The sequence below is a fragment of the Sylvia atricapilla genome, chromosome 4 (genome assembly GCF_009819655.1).
Source record: "Sylvia atricapilla isolate bSylAtr1 chromosome 4, bSylAtr1.pri, whole genome shotgun sequence".
NCBI classification, from domain to species: domain Eukaryota; kingdom Metazoa; phylum Chordata; class Aves; order Passeriformes; family Sylviidae; genus Sylvia; species Sylvia atricapilla.
This window is the reverse complement of record NC_089143.1, coordinates 28,176,923-28,193,983: the sequence shown is the minus strand read 5'-3', so window position 1 is coordinate 28,193,983 and position 17,061 is coordinate 28,176,923. Positions and strand designations below refer to the sequence as shown.

General features: G+C 48.7%; 1 protein-coding gene across 1 annotated transcript; it reads left to right on the top strand.

Moving 5' to 3' along the window:
• Positions 1-3,117: 3,117 nt before the first annotated feature.
• LOC136360260 (uncharacterized) lies at positions 3,118-17,061 on the top strand. Its single transcript, XM_066317367.1, has 9 exons — positions 3,118-3,583; positions 6,493-7,020; positions 8,338-8,473; positions 10,378-10,466; positions 12,119-12,182; positions 12,561-12,649; positions 13,522-13,634; positions 14,095-14,251; positions 16,353-17,061. Exons 1-9 carry the CDS (start codon positions 3,529-3,531, stop codon positions 16,502-16,504), a joined length of 1,383 nt encoding a protein of 460 aa, XP_066173464.1. The 5' UTR covers positions 3,118-3,528; the 3' UTR covers positions 16,505-17,061.

Sequence of the window (17,061 nt, the reverse complement as noted above, 5' to 3'; positions counted from 1 at the left end):
ATTCGCTGTTGCTTCCGAACACAGCCTGTGAGGTACTGCATCCCTGGGAGGTCAGGGGGTGCTTCTGCTTTTCTGTCTGCAGAGGAGCAAGTGATACCTGCAGCTGGCACCTCTTCTACACACACCCAAGTTTGGGTACAAATCACAACCTATATTGCTTGAAGAAAAGTCTTTTCCAAGAAAAAGCCCCTGTCAGAAATCCAGCTTGCAGTTTGCTTGAGTATGTTGCTCTTTCCCAGCCACAGCAGCAGCTCAGCCCACCCCCAGTTTCTAGCTCAGCAGCAGGGTGAGGGTCAGCAGCACTGCTAAAGGACCACAGTCGTGTGCAGTAGCTGGATACAGCACACCAAGCAGCACCACTTTCCCTAGAGTTGTGGGAACAGGACAGCTTTGCAGCACCTTGCCTAACCTTGGAGCATGACAGCCATTTGCCACTCCAGCAGGTGTCTGTTAAGCCTAGGACAACAACAGTGCAGTGGAGTGGCGGATAACCATGGAAAGAGCCTAAGAATACAAGGATAAAAGGAGACTTACAGCACCTTCTGCTATCACAGGGGCTTTAAGAGCACTGGGGAGGGAAACAAGGACATGTGGTGAATAGGACAAGGGGCAATGGCTTTGAACTGAAAGGGTACAGGATTAGATTAGTTATTATGGGAAAAATAAATCTTAACTCTGGGGATGGTGAGGGAGGCACTGGCATTGGTTGCCCAGAGAAGCTGTGGCTGCCCCATCCCTGGAAGTGTTCAAGGTCAGGTTGGATCAGTCTTGAAGCAACCTGGTCTAATGGAATGTGTCCCTATTCATGACAGGGGGCTTGAAATGAGATTATATTTACCTTTCAAGCCAGATAACTGCTCTCCTCTGCTTGTAGTTAATACCTTCCTGACCTTAAAGAGTCACCTGGTGACCCACCATTTTCAGGCTGATGGATGTGACAGTCTGCTGGCAGCTCATGCATTCCTCTCCTTAGCGCTATCCCCACTGCAGGACTTCACCTGGGGATCTTCACCCCCACAGCATTTACATTCCAGGTGACAAAAGCTGAGGCAGTGGCAGGTCACATGTGACACTGTGAAGAAGGCTGGTGTTCAAGAAAGCCTTCCTGCTTGGTGTTTCTTACTAAGCAGGTTGCTCTCCGTGTAAGAGCACTTGGATATCTAACACCCAGGTAACTTGCAGGCAGTTAATGCAGAGGCTTGTGGTGATCCTAGGGTTTGTAAAGCCTGGGAAGCTCAGAAATCCAAGTCTGCTCTCAGCAGATGAAACCTCTAATGGCATATCCTTTGCTTGCTCAGCTTAGATGGATCAGGGTAGCCTTGGACAAGAGCTGTCCTTTCCAGGCTGGGCAAGGCCAGGAAGTTGGCACAAACTGCTGGAGTGTTTTAACAGGATTGCTGTGCTCTTGGGAGAAGTGTCATTGCTCCTGTCTCTGCCCTGTAAGCTCTGAGGGTGGAGGGTACTGTCTAGTTTGTCTGGGTACACGAAGTCTGCCAACTGTGGAAGAGCAACAGAGCTGACAAGAATAGGGCCCTGTGCCAGCCTAGGGCATCACTTTTGATAAACCATGACACTGCTTTTTATTCTCTGTGAACCAACTAGCAAAAGCATTTAATCTCAATGGAGGCAGGTCAGGAGTTTATGAATTTGTCTGTTTGTACTCTTCTGCCCTGAAGTGTCATTAAATTTTCCCCATCAGAAGTGTATTTCCAGCTTGCCCAGTTGTTAAAACAGTTGGGAGGAAAGCAGCCTATCTCATCTCTCACCTGGGCTCCGAGGGCACAGGAAGGGCTTTAATGCACAATTTCCCTTTCTCTTCTATGTGCTGGGCTGAAACTCGCTCTGAAAGTGCTGCCGCATCCAGTTATGAACTACTTTTACAGTGTGTACGGAGTGCTCATGTGTGACTTGGTTCTGGGAGTGAGCAGGATAAATCTCACTGGGTAATTGCTGGCAGTGTTTTACGAGTGCACAGAGCTGCTCCGTCCTGCAAGTGCTGCTCCTGCAGAAGTTATCCCTCACTGCAGAAGCTCAGCTCACTGGAGAGTGGATGGCCCTACACAGGTCTGGGTGGAACAGGTTCTTTACACAGACTGAGATCAAACATCCTGTGCAGAGACTGGTAAAACCTGTCAAGTCAAGCAGAGCAATGTCACGCTGAGAGCTCTCCTGCCTGCAGGGAAGGGGCAGCCCTGTACCCACCCCTGCCTTGATCAGAGCCACTGGCACTCTCTGTGAGGGGCTGCCAGGGCCGAGCCCTTGAGCCTCTTGTCTTGCTTGTGATCACTTTGGCAGTCATCAGTTCAGGTTAAGGTTCTATCTGATGGTGCTGGAGGATAGCTGGTCACAGTCTGACCTGCACCCACCCAAACTGGTGATACCAGAGTGCAGAGTGCTGCCCTGTCTCTGTGCAGCTACCATGAAGCAGGGTAGTTAGGCAGACTGTCACTGCCAGCGACAGGAGGACAAGAAAGTGTCCTGTGCCCCAAACTGACCCCACCTGGGCCACTGAGAGGAAAGCCTGAGGGTTTGTGTTAGAGCAGGCTAGTTTTGGCTCATCATGTTGGGTCCTGGAGCACAAGGGACATGAGCAGTGCATGACAGTGCCTGATCCCACTGAATGTGCAGCTGTGGGGGCTGCATGTGGAGCATTCACAGTCCTGTATGAGCAGCCCTCTGTCCCCTCAATTTGGGCAGAGATATGACATGTGAGATGTGGCATTCAGCTGAATGCTAAAGGAAATCCTCTCACAGTGGGGGCTTGGAAATGGTGATTGCTGAACAGTGGGGGCAGAGGGAAATGGGGGATCTTTCAAAGCAGGGCTGTAAGGTAAGGAAAACATGGGGACATGTGTGTTGTCAAGTGCCCCAGCAGGCAGTACAGACACTGGAACACATGGAAGATGGGGTGGGGCCTCACTAAACTTAATGCTCTCACCTCAAAATCGTGAGCTTGATCCTGGTAACAACTTAATGCACCGTGGGAGCAACGGGAGGGAGAGTGAAATGCTGGTTGGGAAAGCTCTGTGCTCACCAGAAGCTGTGTTCTGGTTACAGCATGGTTAGCCTCAGTTAAAATGGGAACTCTTCTGGGGTTGTTTTTCTTGTTTCTCTTCTCTCAGGAAATCTCGTGTGTCTAAAAAATGAAATCCTCTCACCTGATCAGGTCACGGGGGGCTGGCCCACAGCCAGGCTGGGTTCCCATGCTGCTCTGCCCCTTCCTCCCCGGGAGCCCATCACTTCCTCCAGAGCGCTCGCTTCGCCCGGATTTCTGCCGCTCTGTGAGGGGAGATCTGCTCCTGTGGGTGCCCGGTGTGTGCTCTGCTCTGAGGAGGCCGTGTCGTCTCAAGACCTGCTGCAGTCTCCGAATATAAACCCCCCTTTGTTGGGGAGAGGTTGACTTGACTGAGCCGCATGATCAGTCAGGTGACAAAATTGGGCACAAAAGTGGAGGAGAATGAGCAGCTGGGTGAGGGCATTAGCTGCTGATCTCGCCTCTTGACAGGCTGTGTTACTCCTCAGGGAAAAATGAGTGCCTGGCCCTGTCCTGTGCTCTGGAGCTTGACCGTGGTGTGTTTAACAGGTAAGTCCTCCCGACACAGGGTTTCTCTTCACTGTCAGGGCACAGAGGTGGGTAAGCCTTAACGGGACTGTGGGAGCCCTGGGCTTCACTGCGTGGGCTGGGGGAAGGCAGGGAAGGAAGGAAGGGTTGAAACACAGGCAGTATTGGAAGTGGGATGCGTGGGATAAATACAAAAAATTGCTTTTACAAGAAGAAAAGATAAAAAGGATAAATAGGGCTGTATTATTCTGTATATTGAGGATTTGCAGAGGCTTTATCTTAAACCCCAAGGAGCAGGAGACCTGTTGGTAGCTCTCTATCCTTCCCTGACATCCCCAAGGCTCTGGCTCATACCAAGGCATCACACGCAAAGTAACTCATCCTTCAAGTTCCTCTGGAGATGATTTGGGTGATTCACAGCACTCATTTAAAAAAAAAAAAAAAGGCTCTAGAAAGCAAAATCGCTGTTCCATGACATAGACAGTGTAAGTGCACGAGAGAAAATGGTTTGTCTGATGAAGCTGAGGTTGTTTGAGTACTGGTTTTTCGTACCTGTGACTAACTATAACTGGTAAAATACATAAACACTTTACTAGTGATCAAAACTATTTTTTCCAGGCTGCTGACTTCTTTTTTTCTCCAGAAGTTGTTTAAATTTTTAAGACGTACTGGCTACCAAAGGTTATGGATGGCCACTGAAGTTTTGCAAACAGCTCTATTACTTTTGATAACATGTTGTGGGAAACTACTTTCCATTCTAAAAAAGTTCCTCTTAAGAGCACCACCATTAACATTAAAACCAACCAACCATTGAAACATTTTCAATTAAAAAAAAAAAACCAAAACAGAATTCATCTGGCTGTGGGCAGTCCAAGTTGTTGAAACCTTTGCAGTGTCTCTGGCTGGCAGAGTTGAGCTGTTGGGGACAGGAGGGAGCTGTGAGTGATCAGACTTTGATCTCAGAGGTCCTGGAAGGTTTTGCCTGGGAACTTGACAGTGCCCTTACCTTAGTGCTAGTGTTTAAGTTAGGATTAGTTTAATGGATCTCAGAACTGACTCAGTTTGTTTCCAGAGGTGAGGAAAAACAAGCAGACTGGCTTCAACCCCTAAGGCAGGGGAGTCAGATGAGGGGAATTGTGCATCTTGGTTCTGGGTGGAGGTGTGGCCACAGTAGCAGTGTCCTGTGTGGGCACTGTGGAGCTGCTCTTCCTGCCTTGGACCGATGCTGGCACCTCTGTCCCTTGGATTTGAGCAAACCAGCATGTTACAAAATGATAGCTGTTAGTTTTGGTGTCTCTGTTTTAGGGCTACAGCAAGAAAATGAGATTTAGTTTGGTTGGAGCTGGACATTACTGGCACAGTGCTAATAATGCCAAAGTTGTGGTTTTGATCCATATATGGGCCATTCACCCAAGGGTTGGAGTCCATGATCCTCTGGGTCCCTTCCAACTCAGACTATCCTGTAAATTCTTTGAAACCTGAGCAGTAGCCCAGATGGCTGGGTACTCATCTGCTTTACTCTGTAGTTATACCAAGATAAGTTTTGGCACAAAGCAGGCAGTCAACAACAGGAGGGAGCGCTCCCAGCAAACTGTCTCCTTGTGATCACAGCCTTATAAAGACTCTTTTATCCACTCTGCTGATCCTGGTGAGAACTTTAACTGGAGCTGCCATCAGCTTGGTCTGCATTTTGATGTTCATACCATGGTAGTGCTGAGCACTGGTGCCTACAGTGCCTGGCCTTGCATGGTGGGTACAAAATTGAGAGAGAAATTAAAGGCTGGGGGTGAATCAGGGCTGGGGAAAAGCCTGCAGGGATGTGGGTCTGCCACCTGACAGCTTGTGCTGTCACCCATAGTATCACCCTGCCCATGTCCTTCCTCACCTACATCCCACTGTTGGGTGTCAGCTGCACTCTTTGACCTCCTTGAAAACAATAAACCAGTTTCATAGGAGTCCTTGTGTTTTCCATGCTACTGAGCATGGATTGCCAGTGAGGCTTAGCAGGTGTGTGCTGCTTGGGAGAGCATTTATGTCCGTCCTTCAGTGTCAGCTCCAGTTGCTTACTGCTGCTGTATAAAGTTGGGTGTTTTCAGAAGTTGCAGAAATTACTGAGTAAATCCTTGCCCTGAGTTCCTGAACACAGCTGGTGGCACAGCTGCTGTGGTAGGAGCTGCCTGTTTTGGTTTTGCCTTTCTCTCTTTGCTCAGAACCACACTGCTAAATTAACAATAATCTGCTGCTTTCCATGCCCAGTTTCATGGGTCTCTCCTATGTTAGAAACTGGAGGACATTACCCATGCCTGTGCCAAGGGATGTCTTCTATCAGCAGATGATGTTCCAGTCCAACATACACCATAGCAAAACAACCTGAGCTGCAGTAATAACTCCTTTCTCTACAGATTTCAGCAATCCTCACTCTGAGGAGGAATTTCAGAATTAAAGCAAGTCTTGGCCTGCAGGTTCCCTTCTGGTTACTGGATGTACCACCAGAACAGCTTAAAACACTCCTGAGTCCATGTCTTTTCTTGGCTGAACTGTTTAAGGGTGATGGGATAAAGCAGTCAGCTACTTGACAACATCTTAAATCAGATTGTCATGAGATCTCAGCATAAACAGTCTCAAGGAGGTAACAGAACTGACTCTTTCAGGCAATTCTCACACCCGTGAGTCAGACCTCCTGGCCACTGGCATCTACTTATTTGTGGCCTCATGGACCCACTAATTTATTTCCTTGTAAGTCTCTCATGTGTCAGACATGCTCAGATGCTGCCTCAGATCCTTGCTCTGTAGTGGAACACAGCAGAGGGGAATTTCTGGACGTCAAACAAGGACATGTGGTTTAAACAGTTGATAAAGACCTAAATGAGAAGCCGCCATTAAAGGGAGAACAATAATTTGGCCACTAATTATGTTTTTTCTTCTCTTAGGTATTGCTTTAGGCCAGACAACCAGCACTGAGGTTCCCATTGCATCAACCCCAGCACTTCTCAATGCAGCCAGCACTGAGGTCCCACTTGTATCAACCACTGCACCTTCCAGTGCAACCAGCACGGAGGTCCCAGTTGCATCAACCCCAGCACCTTCCAGTGCAACCACTGCTGTGGCCTCTGCTCCCCCAACTGCTCCTGCAACACTCTCAGCTGGACTGACCCAAACCACTGCAAACCCTGCTGCATCCACAGCAGCTCCATCTGCTGATCCAAGCACAAAAACCGCTGCCCAGACTCTGGCCACCACAGGGTCTATCCCCACCTCTAGCAGCAGGGCTGCCTCTCAGGCATCTACAGCACTGACAGGCACACCCAGCAGTGCCCCAGCGTCCCCTCCAGGAGTGACCACATCCCCTGGACTCACGTCCTCAGCCCCACTCCTCAGCACCCCCCAGCCCTCCAACTGCAGCAGAGTGAATGTGACAGCCTGTGCCCGCTGCCCTCCAGGGACTGTCCCCAACCAAGGTAAGGGACCCTGCTCCCAGCTTCTGTGTTAGAGGGAAAAGGGATTTGTCAGGGGAGGTGAGGCCAGCACTTGTTCTTGTGTTGGAAGTTTGGACAGGCAGCAGGAGGGGGAGTTAATTAATTTCACCCTTCTGAAAAAGATTTGGTCTTTCCTGGCCTTGTGCTGTGTTTTGGTCTTCCTGAGGCTTCCCTACTGGGGTGACAAAGTAGTGGGATTGTGGCAAAAAGTGTAACACAAGTACAGTTTGATTTACTGTCAGAACGTAATTTTGGGGTCCAGGGTCAAATACAAGGTCAATTTCCAGCTGTCTTGAATGTTTGAAAGAGAATCTCTGCTACAGAGACAGCCTTCTTCCACGGCCTTGAGAAAATATTTGACCACCCTCTGTTGCAGAGAGCAGTGCATAATATCACCGTTCCCAGAAGTTATTTGTTACAATGTGGTTGGGTTTTGATTTAAAACACCACCACCCTATCCCACAAAACAACAACAACAACAACAACAACAACAAAAAACAACAAACAAAGACAAAACAACAAAAAAAAAAACCAAAACCAACAAAACACCTCAAAGAAAGAAAATAATTCTCCAAATTACAAGCCATGTACTTTTTGCTTGTTCCCTACATGGTAGGGCATTTTTAAAAAGCAGCTCTGATGCTTTAGGGTGAATCTGCACAGGACAGGAGTTATCTCCCACCTCCCGTTTATGCAGGGTCTCCTTTGACAGGGCCTTCTCCTCTTGCCTGTGTTGGTGGTGCAGCTGCAGTAAATCTCACCCTGTTCCTCTGCCTGGCTGGAAAACCTCTTGATTTTGTGGAGCAGAGAGGGGTAGAACTTGCCTGCTGGGAATGCCATGGTACCTGTGCTCAAAGAAAAGCTTTGCTGCTTAAGGCAGATCGTCTACTCTGGGGCTTTACTCAACAGTTCTTCTTAATACAAGCTTAAATTATCAGTAATCTAAAGAAATATATTGATTTTTTTATTATTTTTGTTTGTTAGGGGGTTTTTTTGTTGTTGTTTGGTTGGTTGGTTTTTTGGTATGTGTGTGATGGGGGGAAAACAAGGAAAATTTTCCTGGTCCCTCAAATTAAAGAAAGAAAAAGTCATCAGCTTAATTACTTGCGATCCTGACTCCTTAGATCACCTTTTGGCTGTTCTGCAGCTTGCTTCCAGTTGACAGCAGCATCTATGGGTGCTTTGCCAGAGGAACTGCATCCCAAAGCTTCTGTCTTTGTGGCAGTGACCTGTCCTGGCAGACACAGGGGTTTCAGTCAAGTATTGCAATCCTGATCCTGACTTTTTGTTCCAATTTAGGCACCCTGAGCTGCTCATGCTGTGCAGGGGGCTCGTGCACAGACCCCAGTGCCTGCAGCCCCTGCCCACCAGGCCACTACCAGCCCCAAAGTGGGCAACCATCCTGCCTGCCCTGCCCACAGGGGTATTTCACCAGGTGAGTGACTGAGCCCCTGGGCCTGGGGACTGGATCATCCACCACAAAACACTTGCCAGCCAGAAAAACCTCTTCGTTTGGGCTGTAGGAAAAGTACTGCCAGGGTTGTTTCTCAGAGGCTGAATTCTCCTCATTAGGAAACCTTGGTGTGGATATCCTTGTGCTGTCCCTCTGTGGGCTTCCCTTTTTTACCCGCATGCCTTTTGTCTACATTAAGGGAACATGTTGTTTTATGGTGGGGAGACACTTGGGAGTGAGGTGTGGATTCCATCTCCTCAGCCTTTCTCTAGGATGTGTCCAACCAACAGGCTCCATCTCCCTGCTTTGCCCAATTTCAATCCCTGTTTTCTTGCCCCCAAGGCATCTCCTTACATCTGAGTCGCTGGCATCCAAAGCAATACCCTCAGCTGATAGAGTGTGGAAAAGCTGACAAGACATCCCAGCCAGGAGCCCAGGTGGAGTCTTGCAATTCCACCAGGCTGCCTCATCCAGGGATGCTGTACAAGTGTCCTCTGGCTGCAGGGACGTGTGCATGTGCTGCTCTCTCCACTTTCATTGGACTTTCTCTTGCTGTATCCATGTCTGCAAACAGTGAGCTGTGTCCTTTGTGTGGTGGCAAGGACAGGAGGGTAGGCAAGAGCGTCCCAGGATACTGTCCATTGCAGAGCAGCTCCATTTGGATCAGTCCTGAGGAACGGCAACAAAATCTGGCTGTAGGAAGGGTGACCTGACTGTGCAGTTTGTTTGCAACAGCCCCTTGAGTTTGAGGTGCCAGCAGGATCTTCCTCTGTGCTCCACTCTGTGCTCCCCCCTCGCAGTTTGTGCTGTGAGGACCCGCCTTAAAAAGATACTCCTAAATTGCTTTAAAAACCAGTCAGGAGCAGTCTCCAGGGCCTCCAGAGCTGCTGCTGCTGGGATGTGGGAGAGGGCCAGGGACCAGAGAGAGGCAGCAGTGCTGGGTTGCTGTGTGCCAGAGCAGGGACCAAAAGTGGGGAGCTCTGGAGGGGACCTGGGGGTGCAGTGTGCGCATGGCCATCTCCTGATGGCTGCCTGGGCCTCAGGGCTTCGATGGGACCATTTAACATTTCTGTGGTGTTTGGAGAATTTGGCCTCCCCACAGCTGTGAGCAGCTCTGGCTGGTGCAGGCCCTGCATTGGTTGGTTTTCAGCAAAGCATTTGCTGTTTCCAGTTGGTTTGGGGGTTTTGGTTCGTGCAAGTCTCATGCAGCCTTGCAGTTTCTGAAGGAATTAAAGAGCTTGTTCTTGTTTTCCTCCGAAGCACCTCTGAGTACGTTATCAAATTCCCATACCCACATACTTGTTGAGGGGGATTTGGCTGTGCTAGTGATGAATGTAAAAGCTTCCTCTTTCCCTGCCTTTGCCTCATTTTCCTCCTCCTGGAGGTCTGGCATATTGCCTCCCTTTTCCCACAGTCACTGCTATTTAAGGTCAGGGCTCTCACACATCACTGCCTGTGGTTTAGGTCATTTTTTCAGCTCCTGGTTCCCAACAATGGAGCAACTCCTTTTGGCATCACTGATGGATGCTGAACAGCAACCACCTTCCCTATTCCATTTTCAGGAGTGGATTTAAGAGTCTGACTTTAAGTGAAGGGTTTAAGCCTGACCACAACATATTTTTCAAGACCTTCAATTCAGATGGTCCCTTTCCATATTGCCAGGCACAGGGCATCTTTAATGTGAATAATGCAGAAAATCTCAGTTTTTTAGTGGACCTTTAACATTCAGGTGAGTTCAAACTGATGTTCTTCTCCTGAACTCCTTTTTCATAATTGCTCTATTTCTAGACTAGTCAGTTTCATATTCTGTCCTCTCTTTCTTCTCCAAGTGGATAGAGGCTTGGGTGACCTAAAATTGTGTTCCACTCTGCCCCCTTCCCTTCCAGCTTCTCAAGGAGCACCATGTGTCTTCCCTGCCCACCAGGACATTTTGCTAATGAGTCTGGGGCTGCAGCCTGCAGAGCCTGTGAGCGAGGTAGGCTTTGGTCTGTGTTCAACCCAGATACATTTTCATAACATGATGCTTTTTCCCAGATGCAATTGCCAGGTAACTTAAAAGCACTGAAGAGTAAACAGGCTAAAAATAGCCCAGCAGATCTCTTCCCTATTCTGTTCTTATTAAAATGAAAAGAGCAGATCTCAGCCATGCTTGTTTTTGCAACAAGTTAATGCTAACTCTGCAATGAAAGTCAGGAAAAAAGTTTTATGAAATTCAGTTTTAGCAGAAGGGGAGATCGTTGTCAGGAAAATAAAATATTCTCTATTTCTGACAGCAAAAATGTGTCTAAACCATCTTTGTTTTCATTTAGGCAGTCTTCTGCAGTCTGAATATTAAGTGTAATACTCCCCTTATTTTCCACTTGAAACTGGGGTTTTAAAAAGGAGCTGCTTTGCACCTGGCCAGTGCCACTCAAGCCTGGTACAATGTGTTTGCAGACGGGGTTAACAGCATGTGCAGAACAGAACAGCACTTACTTATGCAAAACCCTAATTAACACATGCAGTGCAGCAGCTCCTCTGCACCCAAAATGGGGTCCTGCTTGAACATACACAAGTGTTCCTTTGAAAATCCACCCACTGAGCTGCTGGGCTGTACCTAAACCTTGGCTGTCACTTGCTGAGTTTGGGAAGAACAAAATCTGACTGGTGACAGCAATGGGGTCTGTCACTCCCTTTACTCAGCAGATTTGAACACTGTGTTAGACAACAGGGGAGTCTGTGGGGGTGGCCCCTAAATCCTGCAAGTATAAATGTAAAAAGCTCCCTTTTCATTGCAGGGAGATGGGGGGTGGGTTTGGTTTTATCCTGCTCTGCTGCAGCCTCTGCTGTCTGGTGCAAATCTAGGTGTGAGGCAGATCTTACCCCCACCATCCTTAACTCTGTTCCATGTGGGCAGTGACCATGTTGTGCATCATCAGGCACCTCCAAACCCACCTGAATTCCCAAGTGCTGCTCTCTCAGCTTTCCTGTTGGTGTGGTGGGACTCACAAGTTGGGTCCTGCTGGCCCCTGGGCACTTCAGGGCACTTCACTCCGTTTTTTGCCTTGGGAAGGGTCTGTACATGTCCTCCTGCCCATCCTGGTCCTCATGGTGCAGGGAGGGAGGCTCTTCACCAGCAGGGACATCTTGGCTGGTAGGTCTTGTGTCCTTCCTTTTGCAGGGCAGAAGATGCACCCCAGACTTCTTGGAGTGGGGGAAGGCCTGGAAGCTGGGGTGACCAGAGAGGTTTTTGCTGACCAGAGATTCTTCTCCAGATAATTAACCTGGGAGTTGTCACTGGGATCACCTATTCCAGCTTCATTCCAGTTCAGCCTGTGGTGCTGGGAAGGGTGACAGGTTTCTCTCTCTCGGTGGTGGGGTTTTGAGTGATGTGAGATGTGACACCAGAGGAATCTGCTGGAGCCCTCCATGCATCCCTCAACATGGCAGAGGGCAGCAGGGAACTTTCTTTGCTCTTTTGGAGCAAATATAATCCAAAATATCCTACATTAACCCCTGAAATGCCACCTGAAGCATGTTGCGGGGGGGGGGTTGTTTGGTTGGTAAAATGGACATGAGCAGATACACAAGAATGTGGAGCAGAGATGCAGAGGCAGGATCCTGAAGCCTCATTCTTCTGTTTTTCAGGCTATTTTAGCTCCAAGCAAAATGCAGCTTTTTGTCTGCCTTGCCAGCCAGGATCATTTTGCAAGTAAGGAGTCTCCTGGGGTGCAGGATCTCAGGTGGACAGGGAGGGGGTGTTTCTTTTGGCCACTGAGCTGGAACCACCAGTGTAGTGCCCAAAGACAAGTCACCTGCCATTTCAACTGTAGGAGGGGGCTTCAAGCAACCTGGTCAAATGTCCCTAACCATGGCATGGGGGTTGTAATGAGATGATCTTTAAGGTACCTTCCAACCCAGACCATTCTTTGATTCTGTGTGGGAAACTGCGCTGGAGACAGACACCCACAAAAAGGTTCTTGGTTGGCGTGGTTGACCCTGGAGACTCCAGTTTGTAAGAGCTGGCTTTGGTGGGCTGGTCTTGGAAGTGCTCATCCTACAGCGTGTCCTGTCTCCTCTCCCCTCCCAGCACCACCAGCTGCTCGGCCTGTCTGTCCTGCGCTGCGGGGCAGGAGGCTCCCCGGGAGGCATCGGAGGAGTGCGAGCCCTGCCCACCAGGTAACTGCGGCAGGAGAGGGGGCTGTGCCTGGCTGGGAACAGGCTGGTTAATGGTTTGGAGGTGTGCTGGTCTCTGGCATGCCAGGGAGCTCAAGTCTACAACTGGGTAACAGTTCCAGCAAAAAGTGTCTTTGTCGGTGGTGGTGGCTTTGCTGAGGGAAGCATGGCCTTGCTCTCAGAGATGGATGGCCTTTCTGCAGCAACAGCCTGGGGCAAAGGGACACGGGGAGGGGATGTGTGGGACGTCGCCATGCTCCTTCCTGTGCTGTCTGAAACAACAGCAGGCTGCAGCAGGGCTGGGCAGAGCTCAGGCAGAGCACTCCGGCCACCCCCATGGCAGTGGTCAGCCTCCAGTCTGGACACAGCAACCTCTCATAGCCAAGTTGCATTTTAAACATGCAGGAAAGCATTTTACCACTTTGAGACTTTGGAACTTCTGTGACCTGTCTCTCCCACAAAGCTTGAGAAACTGAGCTGTGCTTTGAAGTCTGCTCAGCAAGTTTCAAAGAGCTGGAAAAGGTGTTTGAATCCAGAATTGGAGAGGATGAAACACTGCTGACCTCCAGCTCCCATCTTCCCTCTGCATTAAAGCCAGAGCTCACTACTAAACCCTCTCCCACGTACTCCTTCTCACACTACTCTGTTTGCCAAGGTCTGACCCCAAATATTCTTCAGTCCCTCTGTCCCTGTTTGTTCTGTTCTGACCCTTTGCCATCGAACCAGGACCAAAGTCCAGGTTCAGCTTTTGTTATGCACATGAGCACTTAATGCTTTTTCTCCCTGTGGTTTTGAAAGCTGATTCATCCATATGCAATTGCAAAGGTCCTGGGGTTTAGTCTCAGGCCTTAATACTGTGCTTATTTGCTATTTAGGTACATTGAAAGGCCCCAGCGACAACAGATGCAAGGCCTGCAGGACAGGAGAGTACCAATTACAGCGGGGCAAGGAGAGCTGTGACCCGTGCCCAGAAAACCACTACTGCCCTGTGAGTCCCCATCAGCTGGAGGCAGCCTGCCTTAACCAGAGCTGTCCCCATGACAACCTAAACACATTTCAATTAACACTTTTTGGTTTTGTTGTTTTTTTTTTTTTTTTTGTGGTCTGAGCTTCCTTTCTCTTAAACATAGACAGGGCTCTGATGCAGGGAGATGATTAAAATTATGACTCCAGGAGTGTGGCTTTGTGCCTGGAACTGCCTGCTCTGACTGGGCCATGACGGGATGGTGTGTGCATTAATGAGGGGGTTTGAGTATGGACTTGCTGTGTAATGACACCTGCTCTCCCCCACACTCTAACACTGCAGGGGCAGACAAGGGTGAATTTAATGATGGCAGGTTCATTCCTTTATTTGGTTTTTTCCCCCTGCAATGCTAAAATGTTACCTCCCTTTGCCCTGGTTGCCTTCTGCAGTTTGTTGGTGCTGAGTTACTTCTTCTTTTGGGCAGAGCCCAGATGTGAGCCCAGTCAAGTGCCCTCCTGATGCCTTCTGCCCCAGGGGCAGCGTGGAGCCCACCTACTGCATGGAGCTCTTCCTGTACAAGGCAGGGGACTCCTGCCAGCTGACCCCTGCCACGGTCATTGTCCTGGCCACCTTCTCAGCAGGTGAGTCTGGCTCCTCTCTGTCCTCTGGTAAAACCAGGCACCCCTCTGCAGCTGTATGTTAAACCAAGCATTCTCGGGAGAGGGGTGTATTTTGTGTTTCTGGAAAGCTGGGTTTCTAATGAGAGTCCTTCTGGCTGCTTTCATTACCAGTGACAGTCCTTTCCCTTGCTCTGAAGGAAGGTGGCACAGTGCTGAACGCTTCTTGTTTGTCCCTGGGAAGCAGGGGTGTGTGTGGACCCTCAAATAGGGATTCCTTGGCTGCACAAAAGTAGGAAAAAGGATAATTTCCTTTTGGTATGAGACTTTGTTTCCTGAAAGCGTTCCATGCCACAGCATCCAGCGGGATGGGGAGCTGCTGGCTCATAAAATGTTGGTTGTATTGATGCCAAATGTACCTTGTACCCAACAGTCAGGACCTGCTGAGTGTGGGGAGCATCCCTTCAGATGCCACCTGCTGTAAATTAACTCAGTAGGGCAAGCTAATGAGTGCATGAGCTTTTCGACTGGGAAGCTGCACCATGAATAATCATTCCAAAACAATGAATATGGATTTTTAGTCTTAGGAAAGGAAAAAATGGAGTTCTCTTGTTTTTAATCAAAGTTGGGGGGAGATTTAATTAGAGAGTTATGGTGAAAATGAGCAACTATTACTGCTGTGAGTTACAAAAAGGGCAGATGAGGAAGCTGGGAGGAGGAATCTGTCTCCTGTACCCAGAGAGATGAAGAGAAATCCCTAAGTGCCACTTACACTACCAGAGTTGAAATCTTGTGTCAAAAGAGCCAAGTCCTAGAGATGAGTAAGCCATCGGAGGATAAAGAATATCCAACAAGACTCGTATTCAGTGTCTGTGTTTCAAGTGTATTTTATGTACTTCCTGAAGACCCATTCTCCACTTGGCTCACTGCTGTTCAAAGGAGAGGAGAGATTAAACACCTGTTACTCCCCACAGTGAACAAGACACACAGCAAAGCTGCTTCTCCAACAAGAAAGCAGCATTCTCACCACACTTGTCCCTCAGCAGCTGAGGGGACTCCACGGAGGTAGGGAGGAGACAAGGACAGCAGGGTCTGCAGGAGCTCCAGCAGCCCCCTCTGACTGCTGTCCTCCATGGGGCTGGAATGCCTGGTGGGAGCAGATGAGGGTTGTTCTCAGGAGCTGTGGCTTGGAGCCATGAGAAAGCTCCTCCACTGACCCCTATCCCCTCATGCCAGGCTCTTTTCCAAAAATCTGCCAAAACAGATGCCATCTGAAGCGAGTATTAATTTGAAAAAGTAGATTAAACTGAAGTATATGAAAAGACTGCCCAGAGAGGGACAATGGCCCATTAACCAGCATTTGTGATAAACAAGCCCGAGGGTCAGGGAACAGCATTCCTGCCTCTCCCAGAGCTTGCTGCAAAGAGAGGGAAAGGAAACAGCCCACGCACGAACCCGTGAGTATTTCACGGCTGGGCTCACAGATCAAGTGTTTACCATGAGACTGTCGGCTCACACAACCGAAATTTGGGCGGATTTGTCTGGCCATATTGCATCACAGCGACAGATTTGTGCTCTTCTGTTCAGATCAATTTTCTCTGATGATGCTTCTGCCAGAAACAAACGAACAGAATGTCGCAGTATGTGAGATTTGCCAATTACTTCCATGTCTATGCCCAATGCAAAAGTAATTTTTCCTGACAGCCCTGATCTCAGTCTAGACTCAGAGTTAATCTACATTAGTTACTTCTTGTGCTTCAGTGTGAGTGCTGCACAGAGCAAACTAATTTCTCAACAAGATCCTTTTGGTGGGGTCTGCAGTGAATAAGATGCCGAGTGGGGAAGAGAGAACAGAGAGTAAATGGGAGAGCAAGTTACTGAATTACTTCAGTAAAACTTGTTATTCCTTGCAGCTTCCAGAGTTAAGCTGAACTGCTGAAGCTGAGTGTTGCTATCGCTAGTGGAACCTTTTTTCCCCCTCATTTTGGAGAGGGACAGAGTATACAGGAGAAAAAAAACCCTTATTTTAGCAGAAGAGAATACCTGAGTTGAGAAGCCTTGGTGCAAACATCACCTGACACTTTATCTTCCCACCTGTGAATAACAACCATTCCTTTCTTTCCAGGTGGAATCCTTGTTGTCTTTCTATTAATTCTTAGAAGGCGGCAAGAGCCTGGCAAGAACTCCTTGAAGTCCCTGCTGCTGCCCCGGGGCTCGGGAGGACACTCCACATATGGGGGCACAGAACACACAGAGCCAGTCTATGCTGGCTGGTAGCACAGGCCAGGAGCAGCAGCCACTTGCCTCTCTTTCCGCTGGGCCAACAGAGAAGTGGTTCTGGGCAAGGTGTTCAACCACAAGCAACTTATTTCTGTATAGCTAAAATCAGTGCTGGGAACTAAAACTCGGTTTTTGAGTTGTGGCTACTTGTGCAAACCAACCCAGCTCCTGCTCTGCTGCACTGGACTGATGGGAAGAGTCTTCCCCTTCCAATTCCCAGCTTTGTTCACAAGTAAATACTTTTCTCCTTTCTTCAGGGGGAAAAACCCTTAAACAGCAAACAATCATATCTGTTTCTCCATTTTAACAGTCAGCTCAACACAGTGAGGACTGACTGCTCCAGTTATTGAAGTCCCTTTTATACAACACTCAGTTCCACCCAAGCACAAACTAACATGAATATGCCTCCTTTTAATAATATGCAATTTTTTATTTTGCTCTCCATTCTCAAAATTTTAGCATAAGCAGAAGTCAGGGGAAAGGATCCTAAAGCTCTCCCCTTCCTTTCAGCTGTGGGCAAACATGCAAATAAAGTAACGGTTGATTCCCGGTCA

Bases quoted from the DNA above. Each gene is read 5' to 3' on its own strand.
- LOC136360260 (XM_066317367.1), top strand. From the start codon at position 3,529: ATGAGTGCCTGGCCCTGTCCTGTGCTCTGGAGCTTGACCGTGGTGTGT. The intron at 3,584-6,492 runs GTAAGTCCTCCC...TTCTTCTCTTAG, and splicing joins GACCGTGGTGTGTTTAACAG to GTATTGCTTTAGGCCAGACA. The intron at 14,252-16,352 runs GTGAGTCTGGCT...CTTTCTTTCCAG, and splicing joins CCTGGCCACCTTCTCAGCAG to GTGGAATCCTTGTTGTCTTT.